Genomic DNA, 18,154 nt, shown 5'->3' on the forward strand with positions numbered 1-18,154 from the left:
TAAAGTCCAACACGTTTATTTGGAAGTAGTAGCTTTCGGAGCGCTCCTTCTTCATTAGGTGACTAGTGGGGCAGAATCATAAGACACAGAATTTATAGAAAAAGATCAAAATGTCATGCAACTGATGTGATATATTGAACACACCTACATTACTGTTAACTCTTTTATCTTTTAGAATGAGTTGCAGGTATTGATTTAATCACACTTTTAATGCGTTGTCCAAGCTGAAATTGCACTTTTTTATAATACCTTAAGTTATCTTGGGAATGTGAATTGAAAGAAGTTCTGGGATTTAAATATTAATGAATCGATACCTATAACCCATTCTAAAAGATGAAAGACTTAACAGCAATCTAGGTGTGCTCAATATATCGTATCAGTTGCACGACACTATGATCATTTGCTAGAAGTTGTCTTATGATCCTGCCCCACTAGTTACATGATGAAGGAGCAGTGCTCTGAAAGCTAGCACTTCCAAATAAACCTGTTGGAATATAACCTGGTGTTGTGTGATTTTCTAACATGGTTCAAGAAGGCAGCTCATCATCACCTTCTCAAAGACAACTAGGATTAGGTGCTGATGAGCTGACACCTTGATCCTTTGTGGTTCATTTGCTATATGTACATCCACTGCTCGGGAATGAACTACAGGATTTTAAACCAGGGATACAGGAAGAATGGTTTTTTTTATATCAGGTTAGGATAGTGAGTAACTTAGAGAGAAACTTACAGGTAATGATGGCATTCCCTTGCTCTGCAGCTGTTATCCTTCGAGATGGTAATGGCCGTGGATTTTAAAGATACTGTCCCACGAATATTTGGCAAATTTCTGCAGTGCATTTTGTAGATAGTGAACATCTGTGAAGGAGGGAGTGAATGTTTGTGGATTTGGTAGCAATCTAGTCGGCTGTGTTTTCCTTGGTGTAATTTTTTGAGTGTTGAAAAGCCTTTAGTTTCCAGATACTTTCTTCAGGAAAATACCTCAGCCAATGATTGATTTGTTAAATAATCACCACCCCTTTTCTGGTTTGCATAGATTGTTGATTTTTTTAAAATTTGAACTTCCTTGTGTTTGTCCTGATGAGTGCAAGGGAAAATCCTTCAGCATGTCTGTCACTTCAGTAATATTCAAGTTCTGTTCTATCAAGTGCAAGCAACTTTTAGTACATTTATTAGAATTACTGATTATGTTTAGTTGTATCCCTGAAGAATAATATAATTACAACTTTCTTTGCAAATGTCTTCTAACTCAACCTGTGTAATACCATTGAAATTTAAAATGACAGTCAATAAATTATTTGGGTTCATTGTAAGGCAAAGCAGTTCCTAAAGGCTTTGTGCTTTTCAAATGAAGCCTGTCACAAGAGATTCCACCTGATATTTTGTTGGTAGACCCTCTTTTTTGACTTTAATTATTTGGCCCAGAGATCTTGTTCAAAAGTCCCAAAAGCTTTGTTCCATAGAACTTGCTGAGAGTTCTTCTATACTTGTTTAAAAATCTTGATATCTTGCTGCAGGTTCTCAGCAATGGCTGGAAATGTGACTTTCACATCTTGGGCAAAGCCAAAAGTCACATGGCACCAGACTATAGTCCAACAGGTTTATCTGAAATCACAAGCTTTTGGAGCGCTGTTCCTTTATCAGGTGACCTCACTTGACGAGAACAGCGCTCCAAAAGCTTGTGATTTCAAATAAAACTGTTGGACTATAACCTTGTATCGTGTGACTTCTGACTTTTTCCACCCCAGTCCAACACTAGCACCTCCACATTATGCTTCACATCTTTGAGAGAGAGAGAGAGAGAGAGAGAGAGACTCATGGTCATATTGCCTTGGAGAAAAGTTTTCTTTGCTATTTTGACACAAAAGGAGCAGCGAAGGTGGACTGATTGGAGTTGGGAATTTTTGTTTTTGAGAGTTTTAAACCAAGTTTTTAAAAAATGCTTATCAGTATTAATATACCAAATCCTTTTCTAATCAATGTTGGCAAAACTCTTTGCAATATCAGTTCAAAACTTCGACAAGTGCTCTGTAAATTGCATCATAGAGGTCATGATTGATTGTGATGCAATTACAGCTCCGTCTGAGATCTTTTTTTCCACTTAATTACAGTCATGGCTCAGCTCTTGATTTTCATGCAAAGGTCCATTTAAATATTTAACTAAAGTCTGAAGATTCTTGTCACAAGTGTAAAATGTTCTGTAGGATGGCTTGATTTTGTTAATCATGCAAATTAGTAACCCTGTTATAATACTGTAAAATGAAGCAAATCACAGCTGTGCCCATCAGTAATGATTAATATGGTAATAATATTGAGAATCATCGCATGAAGCATTGCAGTCTGGTTGTCACACTTGCACTTTCAATCCCCACCTTGAATTTCAGCTGCAGTTTTTAAACTCCAGTGTTTCTTCACTAAGCAGTTTTTAAGGTGAATGACCTGTGCCAAACAAAAGTTAGTGTTTATGCTCTTTTAAATAACACAGATCTATTTTGCCAAAATACTGCATTGTGTATTACGTGGTATAATACTCCACTAATAGTAAATGTGATTTACAAAGAAAGATCAACGAGACCTATGTATGTAGATCGTTTATGTATTCTGTATGCAGATACTGTAAAGGAATTGACAGTAGTGATGTTTTATTAAACAGGCAGCAGGTGGAACTACCTCGCATCAAGTCAGCTTTTCTTACTTCAATGCATTTAACTCCTTGCTGAATAACATGGAACTTATTCGGAAGATATACAGCACTTTAGCAGGCACAAGAAAAGATGTACAGGTTACTAAAGGTAAAAATATCCACTTTTGTCTCTGGATCCTCACCCACAGCTAAAAAACAATTTGTAGTAACTTATAATTCAATGAGTTTGAATCTAAACTCTTTCCAATACATTGTAACTGAAGATTGACCAGTTCCAATTTGTGTTCGCCTGGCAGTGGCCTGACTCATCAGAGTTGATTTTCCTGGTTTGAATTTAATAAGTTAATTATGGTAGTTAGAAGTCCCTTGCTGTATCTCCATGTGATTTAAATACCAACCAATCCGTAATCTCTGTATAAATATATCTTTCTAAAGTTGCTTTTCTTGTGTTTGGACTTGAGTGGTGCAACACAAAAGGCTTGGACTTCATGTTTGTTTGTGGCAATGTTTAAAATTTGTACTACCACACAATTATTTTTTCTAAATTTTATAATTTCTCTTAATAATCCCCAGTTAATTGTATCATAATATCAGTGATTGACCATTTGTAGGTTTGATCGATTTAATAATCCTGTCTGATTCCAAATGCCCAGTTTTTCTTTTCAATCACTTTTAATGGTAAGGTGTTGTTGTGGTTCTGTTCGCCGAGCTGGGAATTTGTGTTGCAGACGTTTCGTCCCCTGTCTAGGTGACATCCTCAGTGCTTGGGAGCCTCCTGTGAAGCGCTTCTGTGATGTTTCCTCCGGCATTTATAGTGATTTATATCTGCCGCTTCCGATTGTCAGTTCCAGCTGTCCGCTGCAGTGGCCAGTATATTGGATCCAGGTCGATGGTAGTGTGGCTAGTCCTTTGGGTTGTGGCATGTCCTCATTCCGTTGTCTTTCTCTTAGGCATCTGTTGATGAAATTGCGGGGGTATCCGTTTTTGGCGGATACATTGTATACTACCATACATCAAAAACATTTCTGAACTGACAGCCAGACTACTGCGAACACTAGGACTCATAACAGCATACAAACCAACAGCCACTCTCAGACAACAACTCACCAGGACGAAGGACCCGATACCCAGCATGAGCAAAACCAAAGTAGTGTACAAAATCCCATGCAAGGACTGCACAAAACACTACATAGGACAAACAGGAAGACAGCTAACGATCTGCATCCATGAACACCAACTAGCCATGAAACGACATGACCAGCTATCCTTAGTAGCCACACACTCCGATGACAAGCAACATGAGTTTAACTGGGACAACACTACTATTATAGGACAAGCCAAACAGAGAACAGCCAGGGAATTCCTAGAGGCATGGCACTCATCCACCGATTCAATCAATAAGCACATCGACCTGGATCCAATATACCGGCCACTGCAGCGGACAGCTGGAACTGACAACCGGAAGCGGCAGATACAAATCACTATAAATGCCGGAGGAAACGTCACAGAAGCGCTTCACAAGAGGCTCCCAAGCACTGAGGATGTCACCTAGACAGGGGAAGAAATGTCTGCAACAGAAATTTCCAGCTCGGCGAACAGAACCACAACAATGAGCTCCCGAGCTACGAATCTTCTCCCAAACTTTAATGGTAAGGTTCTGGGGAGTATTGCTGAACAAAGAGTGGGAGTGCAAGTTCATAGTTCCTGGAAAGTGGAGTTCCAGTTAGACAGGATAGTGACGAAGCTGTTTGGTATGTTTGCTTTTATTGGTTAGTGTATTGATTATAGGAGTTGGGAATTCATGTTGGGGCTGTACATTGGTTCTGCCACATCTAGCATACTGCATTCAATTCTGGTGTCCTTGATATAGGACGGATGTTGTGAAACATGAAGAGGTTCAGAAAAGACTTAAAGGATGTTGCCAGATTTGGAGGGTTTCAGCTATAGGCTGGAGCCATTTTCCCAGGAGCGTTGGAGGTTGAAGGGCGTCCTTATTGAAGTTTATAAAATCATGAGCATGGATAGGGTGATTAGCCATTATCTTTTCTCTGGGGTAGGGGAGTTCAAAACTAGAGGACATGGGTTTAAGGCGATAGAGGAAAGATTTAAAAGCGACGTAAGGGGCAACGTTTTCACACAGAGGTTGATGCATGTATGGAGTGAACTGCCAGAGATCGTGGTGGAGGCTGGTACAATTACAGCATTTAAAAGACATCTGGATGGATATATGAATAGTAAGGTTAGAGGGTATGGGCCAAATGCTGGCAAATGGGGCTAGATTAATTTAGGATATCTGGTCGGCATGGAAGGGTTAAACGGAAAAAATTGTTTCCATGCTGTTCAACTCTGTGACTCTAAGCTAGTTTAGTAGAAAATCACTTGTGATTTTCAAAGCTGGACTAACTTTTTTCCTTGGAGTTTGTTGTATGATTGCTGGTCTTAATGGTTTTCTTTCGATAATACTAGACTAATAATAATTCAGAGAAGGTGTGTTTAGATCCAACCGTGACAGTTGGGAAATTTGAAAACTGGTAAGAGTAAAGGTGACGATGAATCTAGTAGACTGTTCCTGCTGATTTGCTAAAATCCTTTAAGCTGTAATATCTGACATTCCGACTGGTGTGGTCTGCTTGTCATACTATTCTTACACCAAAGTGGTTGACCCTTAATTTAAGGTCAACTGAGGATGGGCAATAAATGTTATCCTTGTTAATGACATTCTCATACCAAGATTGAAACAAAAAAAATAAGAACTTTTAGACTTCGTTCAGCTACATGACACTAGGAATTGATGAGTCACACAGATCAAGAAAGACGTAGAAATGTAGATGAATTACTATATGGAGTCAGTTTTTTTTTTAGATTAGATTACTTACAGTGTGGAAACAGGCCCTTCAACAAGTCCACACCGACCTGCCGAAGTGCAACCCACCCAGACCCATTCCCCTACCTTTACCTCTTTACCTAACACTACGGGCAATTTAGCATGGCCAATTCATCTAACCTGCACATTTTTGGATTGTGTGAGGAAGCTGGAGCACCTGGGGGAAACCCACGCAGACAATGAGAGAATGTGCAAACTCCACACACAGTCACCTGAGGCGGGAATTGAACCCGGGTCTCTGGCACTGTGAGTGCCAGAGTGCTAGCCACTGTGCCACCGTGCCGCCCATTCATTGGTACAACTAGACTTAGTTGCTACTTACACTACCTGCTGATTTCAGCTTTGTCCATTCATGAGCTAGTGAGAAGAAGCCACGTGTTTTGTATTGTTTTTAGTGGAACTCTTGAGACATGGGAGATAATGGAACTAAATGTAGTTGCAAAACTCAGCCTCCACAATGCTGCCTCCTATACTAGAAGCGACATATATATGCTTAAGGCAGTTGAGGACATTGTGCTGAAGAATGCATCTCTAATCTTTGTTTTTCTTTTGATATATAGAGGAGTTTGCTCATGCTGCCAATAAATTTGGACAAATTACACCTTTGGAGGTTGATATCCTTTTCCAGCTTGTGGCTTTGTACAGTCCAACAGGGTAATTAATCTTTAATTCAACAATTTGTATTTTAATATGGATATTCAAAACTTTGTTCATTTGACATAGAGTAGGTGCTGTAGGTGGTCTTTATTTAAGTGCAAATAAATTTGTGTTTGATCATTTTAAATTTTAAACAATTCAGTAGGCTTAAGACCTAAGTAAACCTCAAGATTTGTTTAAATTAATCTGCTTTATAAAAGGAGGTGATGCCAGTATAGGAAAGCAACTGATTGGTGAGTAGTTGATTATTTATTCAAGTCTTCAGTTTTGTTTGTTCTCATGGTATTGCTAGTTAGGACATCCCTGGTTGCCCTTGTGAATGTGATGGTGAATTGCATTCTTGAACTGCTGTAGTTCATATGCTGTAGGTAGAAACACTATGCCATTAGGGAAGGAATTCCAGGATTTTGACCCAGTATGTCTGTTAAGTCAGTTATCCTGATTATAGAGGCATGACAGAACATCTTGTCATTTTCAATGCACATCTTGTTCATTGGGTACCACATGAAGCTACTTATTTGCTATGAAACCAGCTGTGCAGGAGGTGTCTTCATCTGCAGTAGATTGAGCTTCAAGTTACAGAATTTGAGTAGGAACTCCTGTTATTTTCGTACATCTACAGGTCTGTGGATAGCTTGTTCTGGATTTGGTCACCCCACAGTTTGAATGTGCAGCAGAGGGGGAAATGAGTAACTGACAGGCATTTTAGAAGTGCCAGAGATGCATGAGTTTCCTGAGTGCATCTTGCTGTCCAGTTTATACTGAGTTCTCTACACTGATGAGAGTGTTGAAACTAAGTGGCACCACAGCTGACTGAGCTGTACAAAAAGCAGAAGGAAGTTTGGAGAAAGTATTAATCATTAGGAATTCTACAGTTTGAGGAAGCAAGTAGGGGATTATGTAGTGCAGACATGAATCCAGGATGGTATATTGCCTCCCTGATGCTGGAGTCAAGAATGTCATCAAGTAGCTGCAATGTGTTGTGTATTTGGGAGCAGAGGGAGTGAAAGGGTGAGCAACCAATAGTCATGGGTCATGTTGGTGCCTAAATGATGGGTAAAAAGAAAGTTAAGCACTGTAGAGAGATTTTAGGGAGCTAAGTAGCAAGTTGAATCCCAAAGGTGGTCTCCAGATTAACACTGGTTCTATTAAATAAAGGATGTGGAGGAGCCAGTGCTGGACTGGGGTGGGCAAAGTTAAAAAATCACACCATACCAGGTTATTGTCCAACAGGTTTATTTGAAAGCACTAGCTTTTGGTGCGCTTCCAAATACATCTGTTGGATGATAATCTGGTGTTGTGTGATTCTTTTTTTAAAACTATTAAATAAAGGTACAGGAGGGTATAATATGAATGCTTGTTTGGAGAGATGGTGCAGGGTGGAGCATTCAGACTGGTTGTAGGGAAGTAGAGCCTGTATATGGTGGAGTAGCTGGTGGGATGATTTCCTGGTTCTGTTTTTTTTGGGGGGGTGGCGGGAGGCGGGAGAGTTTCAAGCTTTGTCAGCAAGGATTAGGGAAGCAAGAAGTAAGCTGCACAAAGATTTAAGACAGGCAAATTACACTTAAGTAAGAAATAGGAAGGGAGCATGCAGTAAAAACTAAGGTTCATGGTGCACGTATGTAAATGCATTGAGTGTAATAAATGAGGCTGATGATTTGTAAGCTCAAATAGCCATGTGTGAATGAAGTGTTATGGAGATAACAAGCCCTGAATCAACAAAGGATACAGTGCGTCCAGGAAAGGTATGAAAGAGCAAAGTGAGGATGGATGGTGGAACTGAACTGGAATGTTGCATGTTGGAGGGACTGTGTTCAAGAGGGATCAAAACAAGAATCTGATTGGTTAAAGTTAAGGAACATTTGAGGTACTATTTAAAATACTATGTATTCTGTAAGTCACCAACTAGTGGGAAAGATGTGTTGAAGTAAATGTGAAGGAAAATTGTGGAGAGGTATAAGAGCTATACATCAGATATAATGATGGACTACATGGAGTGGGAAGAGTTCAGGAAGTGTGTTCAAGTGAATGTTCTAGATCAATATTTTTCTGGCCCAATGAGAAAGGAGACATTACTAGACCTGGTTCTGGAGGGCGAAGTTAATGAAATGGGTCGCATGTCAATAAGTTAGCATTTAGGGAACAGTGAACATCGTATCACAATGTTTGGGTTATTTATGGACAAGGAGAAGGAACATTCAAGACTAAAAATATTAAATCTGAGCAGGATTATTTTGCTTGGATTTCCTTGGCTAGCAGGCAAAACATATAACAGAATACCAGACAACAAATTGATAGTACAAGTGAGACTAAGGTTGAATATAAAAAACTTTTGGAGGGTGCGGTGAGAGGAAATAATGACAGCAAAGAGAACATGAGAATAAACTGGCAGCTACTGTAAAAGGACAAATGTTCAACATATTCTATTGATATATAAATATCAAATCCTTAGAAGAGGGGAACTGGCTGATTAGAGACCAAAGTGGCAATTTGTACATGGCTGTGGTACTAAATAAGTGCCTCACTTGTGTCTTTACCAAAGAAAAAGATGCTCCCAAAGCGATATTAAAAAAGCAAGTATTTGAGGCACTTGATGGTCTTAAAATTGCTGAAGGGAAGAAGGTATCAGAAAGGTGGGTTGCATTCAAAATTGTTAAGTTAATAAATCTAGAAGACTTTGGTTATACAATGGTTGACATGAAGATGCAGCGGAGCAGTTAATTGATTACATTTAAGCCAGGCTGGTCAGCTTTGGTCAAAGTGTTGCTGCAGGGCACAGCTGGAATTGCCTAACTCAAAACTGTTCATTCAGTAAAAATGGCGTGTTGTGTGCCCTTATTCTTTTGCCTGCAAAAATGCAGCCATATGTATGAACAAACTTACCTTCTGGCACTTGCAAATCCGAGTGCAAAAATGACATTCTACCTAAAATGAGCATATAGTGTACAAGCTTTTATGTACTGGGATGTGGGCTATACATCTTAAAGACTGGTGGACCATATTAAATAGCACATCCCGCTGACTATGCTGAACCAGTCTATGCTTGCAAAACTCAAGACAGTGACCAGCGTTAAATGTGATTCTGCTGTTGGGCAACAGTAACTGAATAATCCTGACTATGCCAATATGCGTGTGTGGAATGAGCTGCCAGAGGAAGTGGTGGAGGCTGGTACAATTACAGCATTTAAAATGCATCTGGATGGATATATGAATTGGAAGGCTTTAGAGGGATATATGCCAAGGGTTGGCAAATGGGACTAGATTACGTTAGGATATCTGCTCGGCTTAGACGAGTTGGACCAAAGGGTCTGTATCCGTGCTGTATATCTCGGACTCTAATTGCATTGGAAGCCAAAATAAGATTATTATTTGAATTTGTAGAATGATTCCTTTGCGTGCTGGAAGTTATTGTGCAGGAGTTAATCCTTGTCAGTCTCAAATACTCTCAATGGTTAAGCTCCATAGCTCTGGAGATAGTGAACCTTCAGAAATCTCCATCTTCTGAGTGAAGAATGTCTCTGCTTTTTTGTCTTAAATGATTTACCCCTTACTCTGGGTGTTATTTCCTTGGCTCTGGGGTCACCAGCCATGGGAAACATCCACATGGATCTTGTCCAAAATGTGTAGGAATTTTCAGTTTCATTGCGATCATCCCTCATTCTTGTCAGCTCTTGAGGATAAAGGTTCAGTTTTAACAATCTTTCCTGCAGTCCCAGGGATTAGATTGAAATTTAGTTGCATTCCTCTGTGGCAAGTCTAATCTTAATTACATGAGACCAAAAAGTTGTAAGGTGGCAACCAAATTCTTCCATTATTTGATAAAACCATGTTAGAAATTAAGCTTTTCCAAATGCCCTGAATACAGAATATTCCAAAAGAAATATTTTGTAAAAATGATGTGTAACATTTTCCCAGAGATGAATGTAAGGCTAACTGGATTATAGCTCCCTTCTTGAACATGAGCGTCACATTTGTAGCTTTTTTTAATCTGCTGGAATCCATTGAGTTTTGAAAGATTTTCGCCATTATCTCTGAAACTACTTCCTTTAAAATCCTTGGAAACAGGCCATGAGGTCCTTCAGACATGTCTGCCTTTAGTCCCATTAGTTTTTCAAAGTTTTTGTCCCCCTCAATAGAGACTATTATACGACCTTTCTTTCCAATGGTATCTTCCTTGTCTGTTATCATTGTGACAATTATATAGTCGTTCCCACCACGAGGACTAATGCAAGATATTTTAAATTATCTGCCATTTGGGTGGCTCAGTGGGTTACTCTTTGAAGGGTCGGTGTGGACTTGTTGGGCCGAAGGGCCTGTTTTCACACTGTAGGAAATCTAATCTTAAAAAGATTTCTCTGTTATCAGGTTGAAATTTGCATCCTGCAAAGGTCATACTCTCACTTTGACTATATTTTTCTTTTTATATACTGTTACAAGATCTTGAATTTTTAAAAAAAAAAATGCTTCCCAATTTTCTTAATCAATTTCCTCCTGCTTTTTAATATGATTTTAGTCATCTAGTTCCTAAAAGTGATTCATGATCCTCTGGCCTACCAGAACTTTTCACCACTTTGCTTGCCATTTATTTTTGTTTGGATACTTTCCCTGACTGCCTTTGTTAACCACAGTGGTTCGTCCTTCTCATTAAGTCCTCTTTCTGGAATAGTATAGATTCTTGCAAACGTACAAACTAAGAATAAGAGTAAGCCACTCTGCCCTTTGAGCTTGCTCCAACATAGAGAAAGGCTGATCTGATTTTTAACGTCAAGCCTACATTCCTTCGTATCTCTGATAATCTTTGATCCCCTTGGAAATCAAGAATATATCTGCCTTGGCATTAAAAATATGTAAAGCTTCTGTATCCACTATCTTTTAAGGAAGAGAATTCCAAAGAGTCAACTCTCTGAGAGAACTTTTTTCTTTCTCTTAATCCTAAGTTGTCGATTACTGTAACCTATTTCTAGATTCGCCCACAAGAGGAAACCGCCTTTCTGAAACCGCCCCATCCAATCCCCTCAGGAACTTGTTTGTTTCAATAAAGTCAACATTGACACCTCTAAAATCTGAAAGTTAGTAGTTTAACTTATCTGGCCTTTCCTCATAAGGCAATCCACTCATTCCAACTATTAGTCTAGTAAACCTTCTGTGAACTACTTCCAATGCATTAACATCCGTCGTAAGTATGGTGACCAGTGCTGTACATAGTACTCCAGGTGCAGTGTTACCAATGCCCTGTATAACTGAAACATAACCTCTCTACTCTTACATTCAATTCTCTTTATAATAAAACATAACCTACTATTAGCTTTCCTGAATAATTGCTGTACCTGAATGCTAACCTCCTGCAATTTGTAAGTCACATGGTATCAGGTGAGCTGGCAATATGGATACAGAATGGTTTAGTCATAGGAGAGAGAGGGTAGTGGTGCAAGGATGCGTTTCGGAATCGACCATTGTGACTAGCGGTGTTCCACAGGGATTAGTGCTGGGACCTCTGCTGATCATGCTCTACATAAATAATTTGGACGAAAACGTGACTGGTCTAATTAAGTTTGCAGATGATACAAAGGTTGGTGGAATTGCAGATTATGAGGATGATTGTCAGAGGATACAGCATGATTTAGATCAGTTGGAGACATAGGTAGAAAAATTGTAAATGGAGCTTAATCCAGACAAATATGAGATGATACACTTTGAAACGTCAAGTACAGTGGGAAATTATACAGTGGATGGTAGAATCCATAGGAGTATTAATATGTAGAGGGATCTTGGCGTGAATATCCACTGATCACTGAAGGTGGTAGCGCAGGTAGATAGGTAGTAAAAAGCCTACGTCATGCTTGCCTTCATTGAAAAGGGGCGTTGAATATAAGGAGAGACAAGTTAGGCTGCAGCATTCTAGAACTTCAGTTTGGCCACACGTGGAATGTTGGTCACGCTACCAGAAGGATGTGAATACTTTGGAGATGGTTCAGAAAAGGTTTACCAGGATGTTACCTGGTATTGGGAATTTTAGAATACTGATCCTGTACATGAAGACTCTTTTAGTATGGAATAGCAAAATGTGTTGTCATAGGCTTGGAGGGCCAAATGGGCTGTTCCTGTACTGTTTAGATCTTTGTTCTAATAGCAGGCCCTGTTTATATTGTAGTCCCCATGTATATTGTAGACTAGAACACCTAGATCTCGCTGCATATTTTTGCTGAGTGTTATGAAATATCTGCTTAATGTCTGCCATTGCTCATCCACTGACTTTCCCCTTATTGTATTTTCTCAGCCCACTTTAAGCGACTTTTCTGCCACTGTAAGTACCCTCATTTAAGTTGAGGGTATGTTTTGAGTTCTCAGTTGCTCTCCATCAAACTGAGGTTGAAATTTTATGATGTGATTTCCTGCAGAGGGCCCTTAACTATAAGCTCTCTTATTAATACCATTGCACTTTACTATATCTAAAATAGCCTGTTCCCGGGAAAGATCTGCAGCACACTGCCCTAAGAAGCCATCTCTGATGTACTGTAGAAATTTGTCTTCCATTCCACCCTTGCCCACTTGATTTGTCCAGTCAATATGCACGTTGAAATCAACCGTGGCAATTGGAGTGCCTATTTTACTTGTCTCCATTACTTCCCAACTTGTACTTTTTCCTGCATTGAATGAGTTTTTATTAGTTTTCTTGAAGATTATTTTGCATTCTAGATTATTGTGACAAAATATTTGATAGGACGAGTAGAATGTTTTATACTTCTAGTGAGCTGCTTCTCTCTCTTGTTTCCCTCCAGGCGAGTCACTCTGGCAGATATTGAAAGAATAGCACCATTGGAGGAAGGAGCTCTACCATACAACCTGGCTGAAGTCCAGAGGCAGGTACGAGAGAATAAGTCGTGCCTGTCAAATTTATTAAATTCTTTGAGAAAGTAACAGGATAAATAAAGGGGAAGTAATGGGCCTTATGTTTTATGGTCTCATAGGCAAATATAGTTGATCACTTTGAAATGTGAGGATATTGTTGAGTTTGGAGAAGGCATTTTGACATGTTTCATGAAAATAAATGGCGTATCCCATACTACGTTACACTGGATGCATGTTTTGGGGATAAACCAAGTTAGTTACTTGTTGCATTGCACGCAGAGATGAGACATGCTTCTCTGCTAATTTAAACCCGACACACACAAGATTCACCCCGTGCTGTAATCTGTGAAAATTTGAGAAGCAAAGAACTATCCCAAAAGTCACTATTTAAAGCAAAAATTAACAACTTTACTTTTTTAAAGTCTAGTAAAATAATTAAGTAACAACTATTTACAACTCATTTATCTAAACCTATCGTTTACCTTCCCCTCTACAATACTGCTCCGATAAAACCCCTGATTAAGATTTACAGAAAAATTCAATTCTCAAAACCATCCAGCTGTCGAATCTTCTCTTTGTATTTTCGTCTGTAGATTTGCTTTTGAGGTTGGTGTCGATGTTTTTTCTTGTGCAAACTCCTTCACAGAGTTCTTACCTGCAGCCTACGTCTGTTAGTCTTTCGGCAGTTCTCCCCCAACTGTTCAGTTTTTCCCGTCTTGTACCCCAAAGCATTGCATCGTTTCATTGGTTTTAATATTGTCAAAATATCAAATTCAAACTTGATTGGACTTTAGTATCTTGGTACATAATTTAAACAGATTGGCTGAATTTGAATTTGTTATTGTCTCATAGCAACCCAGGTACTGCTAGCTGCTCGACAAAATGTTACATTATACATTCTCTAGCATTCTGTGTGCTTGCAAGTCCTTCACCCCTCTTAAAGGTACAGTATCCCTTATGCCTTCATAAAAGACATCAGCCAGAAATTTTCAAGTGGCAGAAATCTTGCCAGGGCTGTTGCAGGAGTTGACTTTGTTTTGGTAGGCAGTGGGATCCTGGACTGCTCCCAATCAAAGATGATGGCCTGTACCCAGAAGATACTTGCCGTGATCAGAGGACTAGCAATGTCAGTCACGTCACTGCTAGCAATGGCCAGTGCTATGGCACAAGCTGCATAGTGAGGGTATGATGACAATAGTGGTGGTAGTTCAAGCCTTGAGATGTGGTGGTCTTGATGAACATCTTCCCAAAAGGCCAGCCATTGCTTCTAGAGGGCACATCCACACAGCAATGAATTGCTCCAAAAAGAGCTCCCCACAACTGGAGATGACCAGATTTCACTGGGTAATCTCCCCACAAAAGTGGAAATGCCCTTATTTGGATTTTTTTTTCCTCTTTGTTAAAATAGTCTGATGGCAAATGTGTCAAAGTACCATCACTTACTGTGCTATTTGGATTGCCTTCCTGCCCCTTTACCGACTGATCAAATTCAATCTTAAAAGTACTATTATGATTGGGTACTGAAGAAGAGGAAGCAATAGGAAAGAGGGCAGGGGAAGGAAAGCATCAGGAAGAAGTGAGAAGACCACGGAAGAGCTGCGTTTTGTATTGGAGGAAGTGAGGAAAATAGGAAGGGTTTAGCCAGACCAAGTACTGCTGGCACATAGATACAACCAAGAGAGTGGAGAATGAAATGGGAGAGGAGAAATAAAACGTTAATCATTGGAACAGATGACAGATGTCAATATCTTTCTTGGTATGTTTTTCTCCAGTTCTCCTATTTAAATCCAAGTTATTGTTAATGGGCTGGTTTAGAATGACAAATTGGTCCATTGAAGTGGGGGTTTCTTTAGCTTCTAGCCTTTTATTTTTGGGAAGGAGAAATAGGTAAATTTCATGGTCAGCAACTTGTTGTGTTAACATAATTGTTGCAAGCTAATTCAGCACAAATATATTTATTTTACTGAATACTCACCTAAGTAACCAGTCAAAGCTACAACAGTTAGTCTCTACTGTCTGCAACAAGCACTTGCAATGCCACCAACTATAGATACGTGAAAAAGTAGGATGTTTAATTGCACTTTGCCACAATGTTTTTTGTTGATGTAAGTGCCCAGGAGTGCAGCAAGTTGAGAACATTATTGTTGTGTTTCATTTATCTTGAGCTGACCCTGAATCTCAATATCCTCTGAAGATATGATGGACAAATATAATTTATTGAAGTGAAGTTTGGAAACAAATTGGTTACCCGTCTTGCCTGTATTTTTGTCATCACTGGTGTTATGTCTATCGAGTCTGAATGTTCTGTTACTGGTCTTGCATCTTCTGTTTAGAGAATGCAGTGACCATCTCCGAGTATAGCTTAGATTACTTAGTTTGGAAACAGGTCCTTCGGCCCAACAAGTCCACACTGACGAGCAACCCACCCAGACCCATTCCTCTACATTTACTCCTTACCTAACACTATGGGCAATTTAGCATGGCCAATTCACCTAACCTGCACATTTTTGGACTGTGGGAAGAAACCAGAGCACCCAGAGGAAACCCACGCAGACACGGGGAGAATGTGCAAACTCCGCACAGACAGTTGCCTGAGGCGGGAATTGAATCCAGGTCTCTGGCGCTGTGAGGCAGCAGTGCTAACCACTGTGCCACCGTGCCACCACTTTGACAGACGTGCACACTCAGAATTAGAAACTGCCAAATCCTGTGACAGCTTAGCCTCATCATCTGCTTCTGGAAAGCTGGATTAGTGCAATTTTCCAACTTTCTCAAACCATGCTTCCAACTGGCGCAGTGCTAACCACTCAGCTCCTGTGCTGCCCGAACATTTCTTGTTTGGGAATTGAACCTGCGCAGTGACTATGAAAGTGCCAAATCCTAACCACTTATTCAATCTGACCAGGTAGACTATCCTTTATTCGAAATTCCAAAATCTGAAAGGTCAGATATCCAAAGTTATTTTCTCCATAACAAGGTGGTTTGGCGTGCAAATAGTTAACCCAACTCCACACCCACTTGACCCGTGTCATTCAGATGTGACATAGTAACATGGCCCAGCACTGACAGGCGTCAATTCTATCTTGGTGCTTGTAGTACCATCTGCTATTGGGTAATTTTGAAACATTTTACTATGAAAACGTCATTTAATTCTTTATCCGAAAAATTCCGAAATCCGAAAGACAGCTGGTCCTGAGGGTTTCGGATAAAGAATTGTTTACCTGTACTACTTGATATTCCTATGAATGGATGCAAATGTGCATGCCTTTACAGAATGGTTTTGTCAAGAGGTGGTCATGCCTGACCAATCTGTTAGAATTCTTTGAGGAGATAACAAGCAGTTTAGACCAGGGAGAGCCAATTAAGGGTCCATGCTGTTAGAGGCAAGGTACTAGCATGGATAGAAGATTGGCTGTCTGGCAGAAGGCGCTGACCCGTGATACAAGGGTCTTTCTCAGGATGGAAGCTGGTGACTAGTGTTCCACGGGATCAATGTTGGGACTACAGCTTCTCACTTTATACGTTACTGAAGGAACTGAGGACATTCTGGCAAAGTTTCCAGATGATGCAAAGATAGTTGGAGAGGAGGTAGTATTGAAGAGGTGGGGAAGCTGGAGAGAGATTTAGACAGGTTAGGAGAGCAGGCAAAGAAGTGGCAGATGAAAGTGTGAGGTCATGCACTTTGATAGGAAGAATAGAAGCATGGAGTATTTTCTAAATGTGGAGAAAATTCAGAAATCTGAAGTGCAAAGAGACTTGGGAGTCTTAGTCCAGGTTTCTCTTAAGGAAAACATGGAGACTGAGTCAGTAGTTAGGAAGGCAAATACAATGTTGTCATTCATCTTGAGAGTACTTGAATATAAACACTTGAGAGTACTTGAATATAAGATTCTGGTCAGATGACGTTTAGAGCATTATGAACAATTTTGGGCCCAATTTCTCAGGAAGGATGTATTGTCCCTGGAGCAGGTAGAGAGGAGGTTCACAAGAATGATCACAGGAATGAAAGGCTTAACATAAAGGAATGTTTGAGGATTCCGGTTTATACTTTGAGTTTAGAAGGATGAGGGAGGGTGGGTGGGGGTGGGGGGTGAGGGGTAGTTGATTGAAACTTACAGAATATTGTATGGCTTGGACAGAGTGGATGTTTGAAGATGTTTTCATTGGCAGGAGAGATGAGGACATGAGGGCACAGGGTCTGTAGGCCAGGTCATTGAGTATATTTAGCACAGAGATAGGTAAGTTCTTAATTGCAAAGGGGATCAAAGATTATGGGGAGAAAGCTGGAAAATGGGGTTGAGAAACCTATCAGGAGAAAGTGAGGACAGCAATGCTGGGGATCAGAGTTGAAGAGTGTGGGGCTGGAAATGCATAGCCGATCAGGCAGCATCTAAGGAGCAGGAGAATCGACGTTTTGGGCATAAGCGCTTCAATCCTGATGAAGGGCTTATCCACAAAACGTGGATTCTCCTGCTCCTCGGATGCTGCCTGACTGGCTGTCCTTTTCCAGCACCACACTTTGGAAAACCAATGAGCCATGATCGAGTGACAGGGCAGACTAGATGGGCCGAATGGCCTAATTTCTGCACCTTTGTCTTATGGTCTTTATATGTAATAGTTTAATGTCGTAAAGCATTCTCAATACATTTCACAGGAGGATTGTCAAATAAAAAATTTATACTGAATCACAAAAGTGATATTAGGGCAGTTTTCAAGGAACGTCTTAAAAAGAGAGAGAATGAAGTGGAGATGCTTGGGGAGGGTTTGGCAGTAATTGACTCCCAGGCAGCTGATGGCTCTGACCATGGGGAAAGTAGTTCGTAATACTACTCCCAATGATCTGATATATTCTACACTTATACCAGAAATTGTTTGCTAGCAGATCTTCCTTTCTTGAAGGAACAATATGGAGTTAGGTTTCCACGCAGTATGCAGGGAACACACTGTTTGTATTGATATTTTAAAAATATAACTTCAGTGTCCAGCTGTACTATAAAAATGCTCTAAGCACCATGAGATAAACTAAATGATTTGTCCCATGATATACTTGGCTCATTGACTACTGATATTTCATTCTGAGCTATTGTTTTGACAGTTTTTGCCAGTGGAGGCTTGAGATT

The 18,154-nt window shown here is 40.0% G+C and overlaps 1 protein-coding gene across 3 annotated transcripts in view; it reads left to right on the forward strand.

The window, feature by feature from the left end:
• Positions 1-18,154, forward strand: part of slc25a12 (solute carrier family 25 member 12) — a 118,671-nt gene that overhangs the window by 41,153 nt on the left and 59,364 nt on the right. For all 3 annotated transcript variants that reach the window (XM_043693649.2, XM_043693650.2, XM_087989037.1), the window contains 3 exons: positions 2,654-2,792; positions 6,089-6,182; positions 12,965-13,049. In XM_043693649.2, the coding sequence (XP_043549584.1) occupies positions 2,654-2,792; positions 6,089-6,182; positions 12,965-13,049 (318 nt within the window). The remainder of the gene's footprint in view (positions 1-2,653; positions 2,793-6,088; positions 6,183-12,964; positions 13,050-18,154) is intronic.

The sequence above is a fragment of the Chiloscyllium plagiosum genome, unplaced genomic scaffold (assembly GCF_037043375.1).
Source record: "Chiloscyllium plagiosum isolate Xiang-an unplaced genomic scaffold, Cpla_swu_hap1 HiC_scaffold_7, whole genome shotgun sequence".
Taxonomy (NCBI): Eukaryota; Metazoa; Chordata; class Chondrichthyes; order Orectolobiformes; family Hemiscylliidae; genus Chiloscyllium; species Chiloscyllium plagiosum.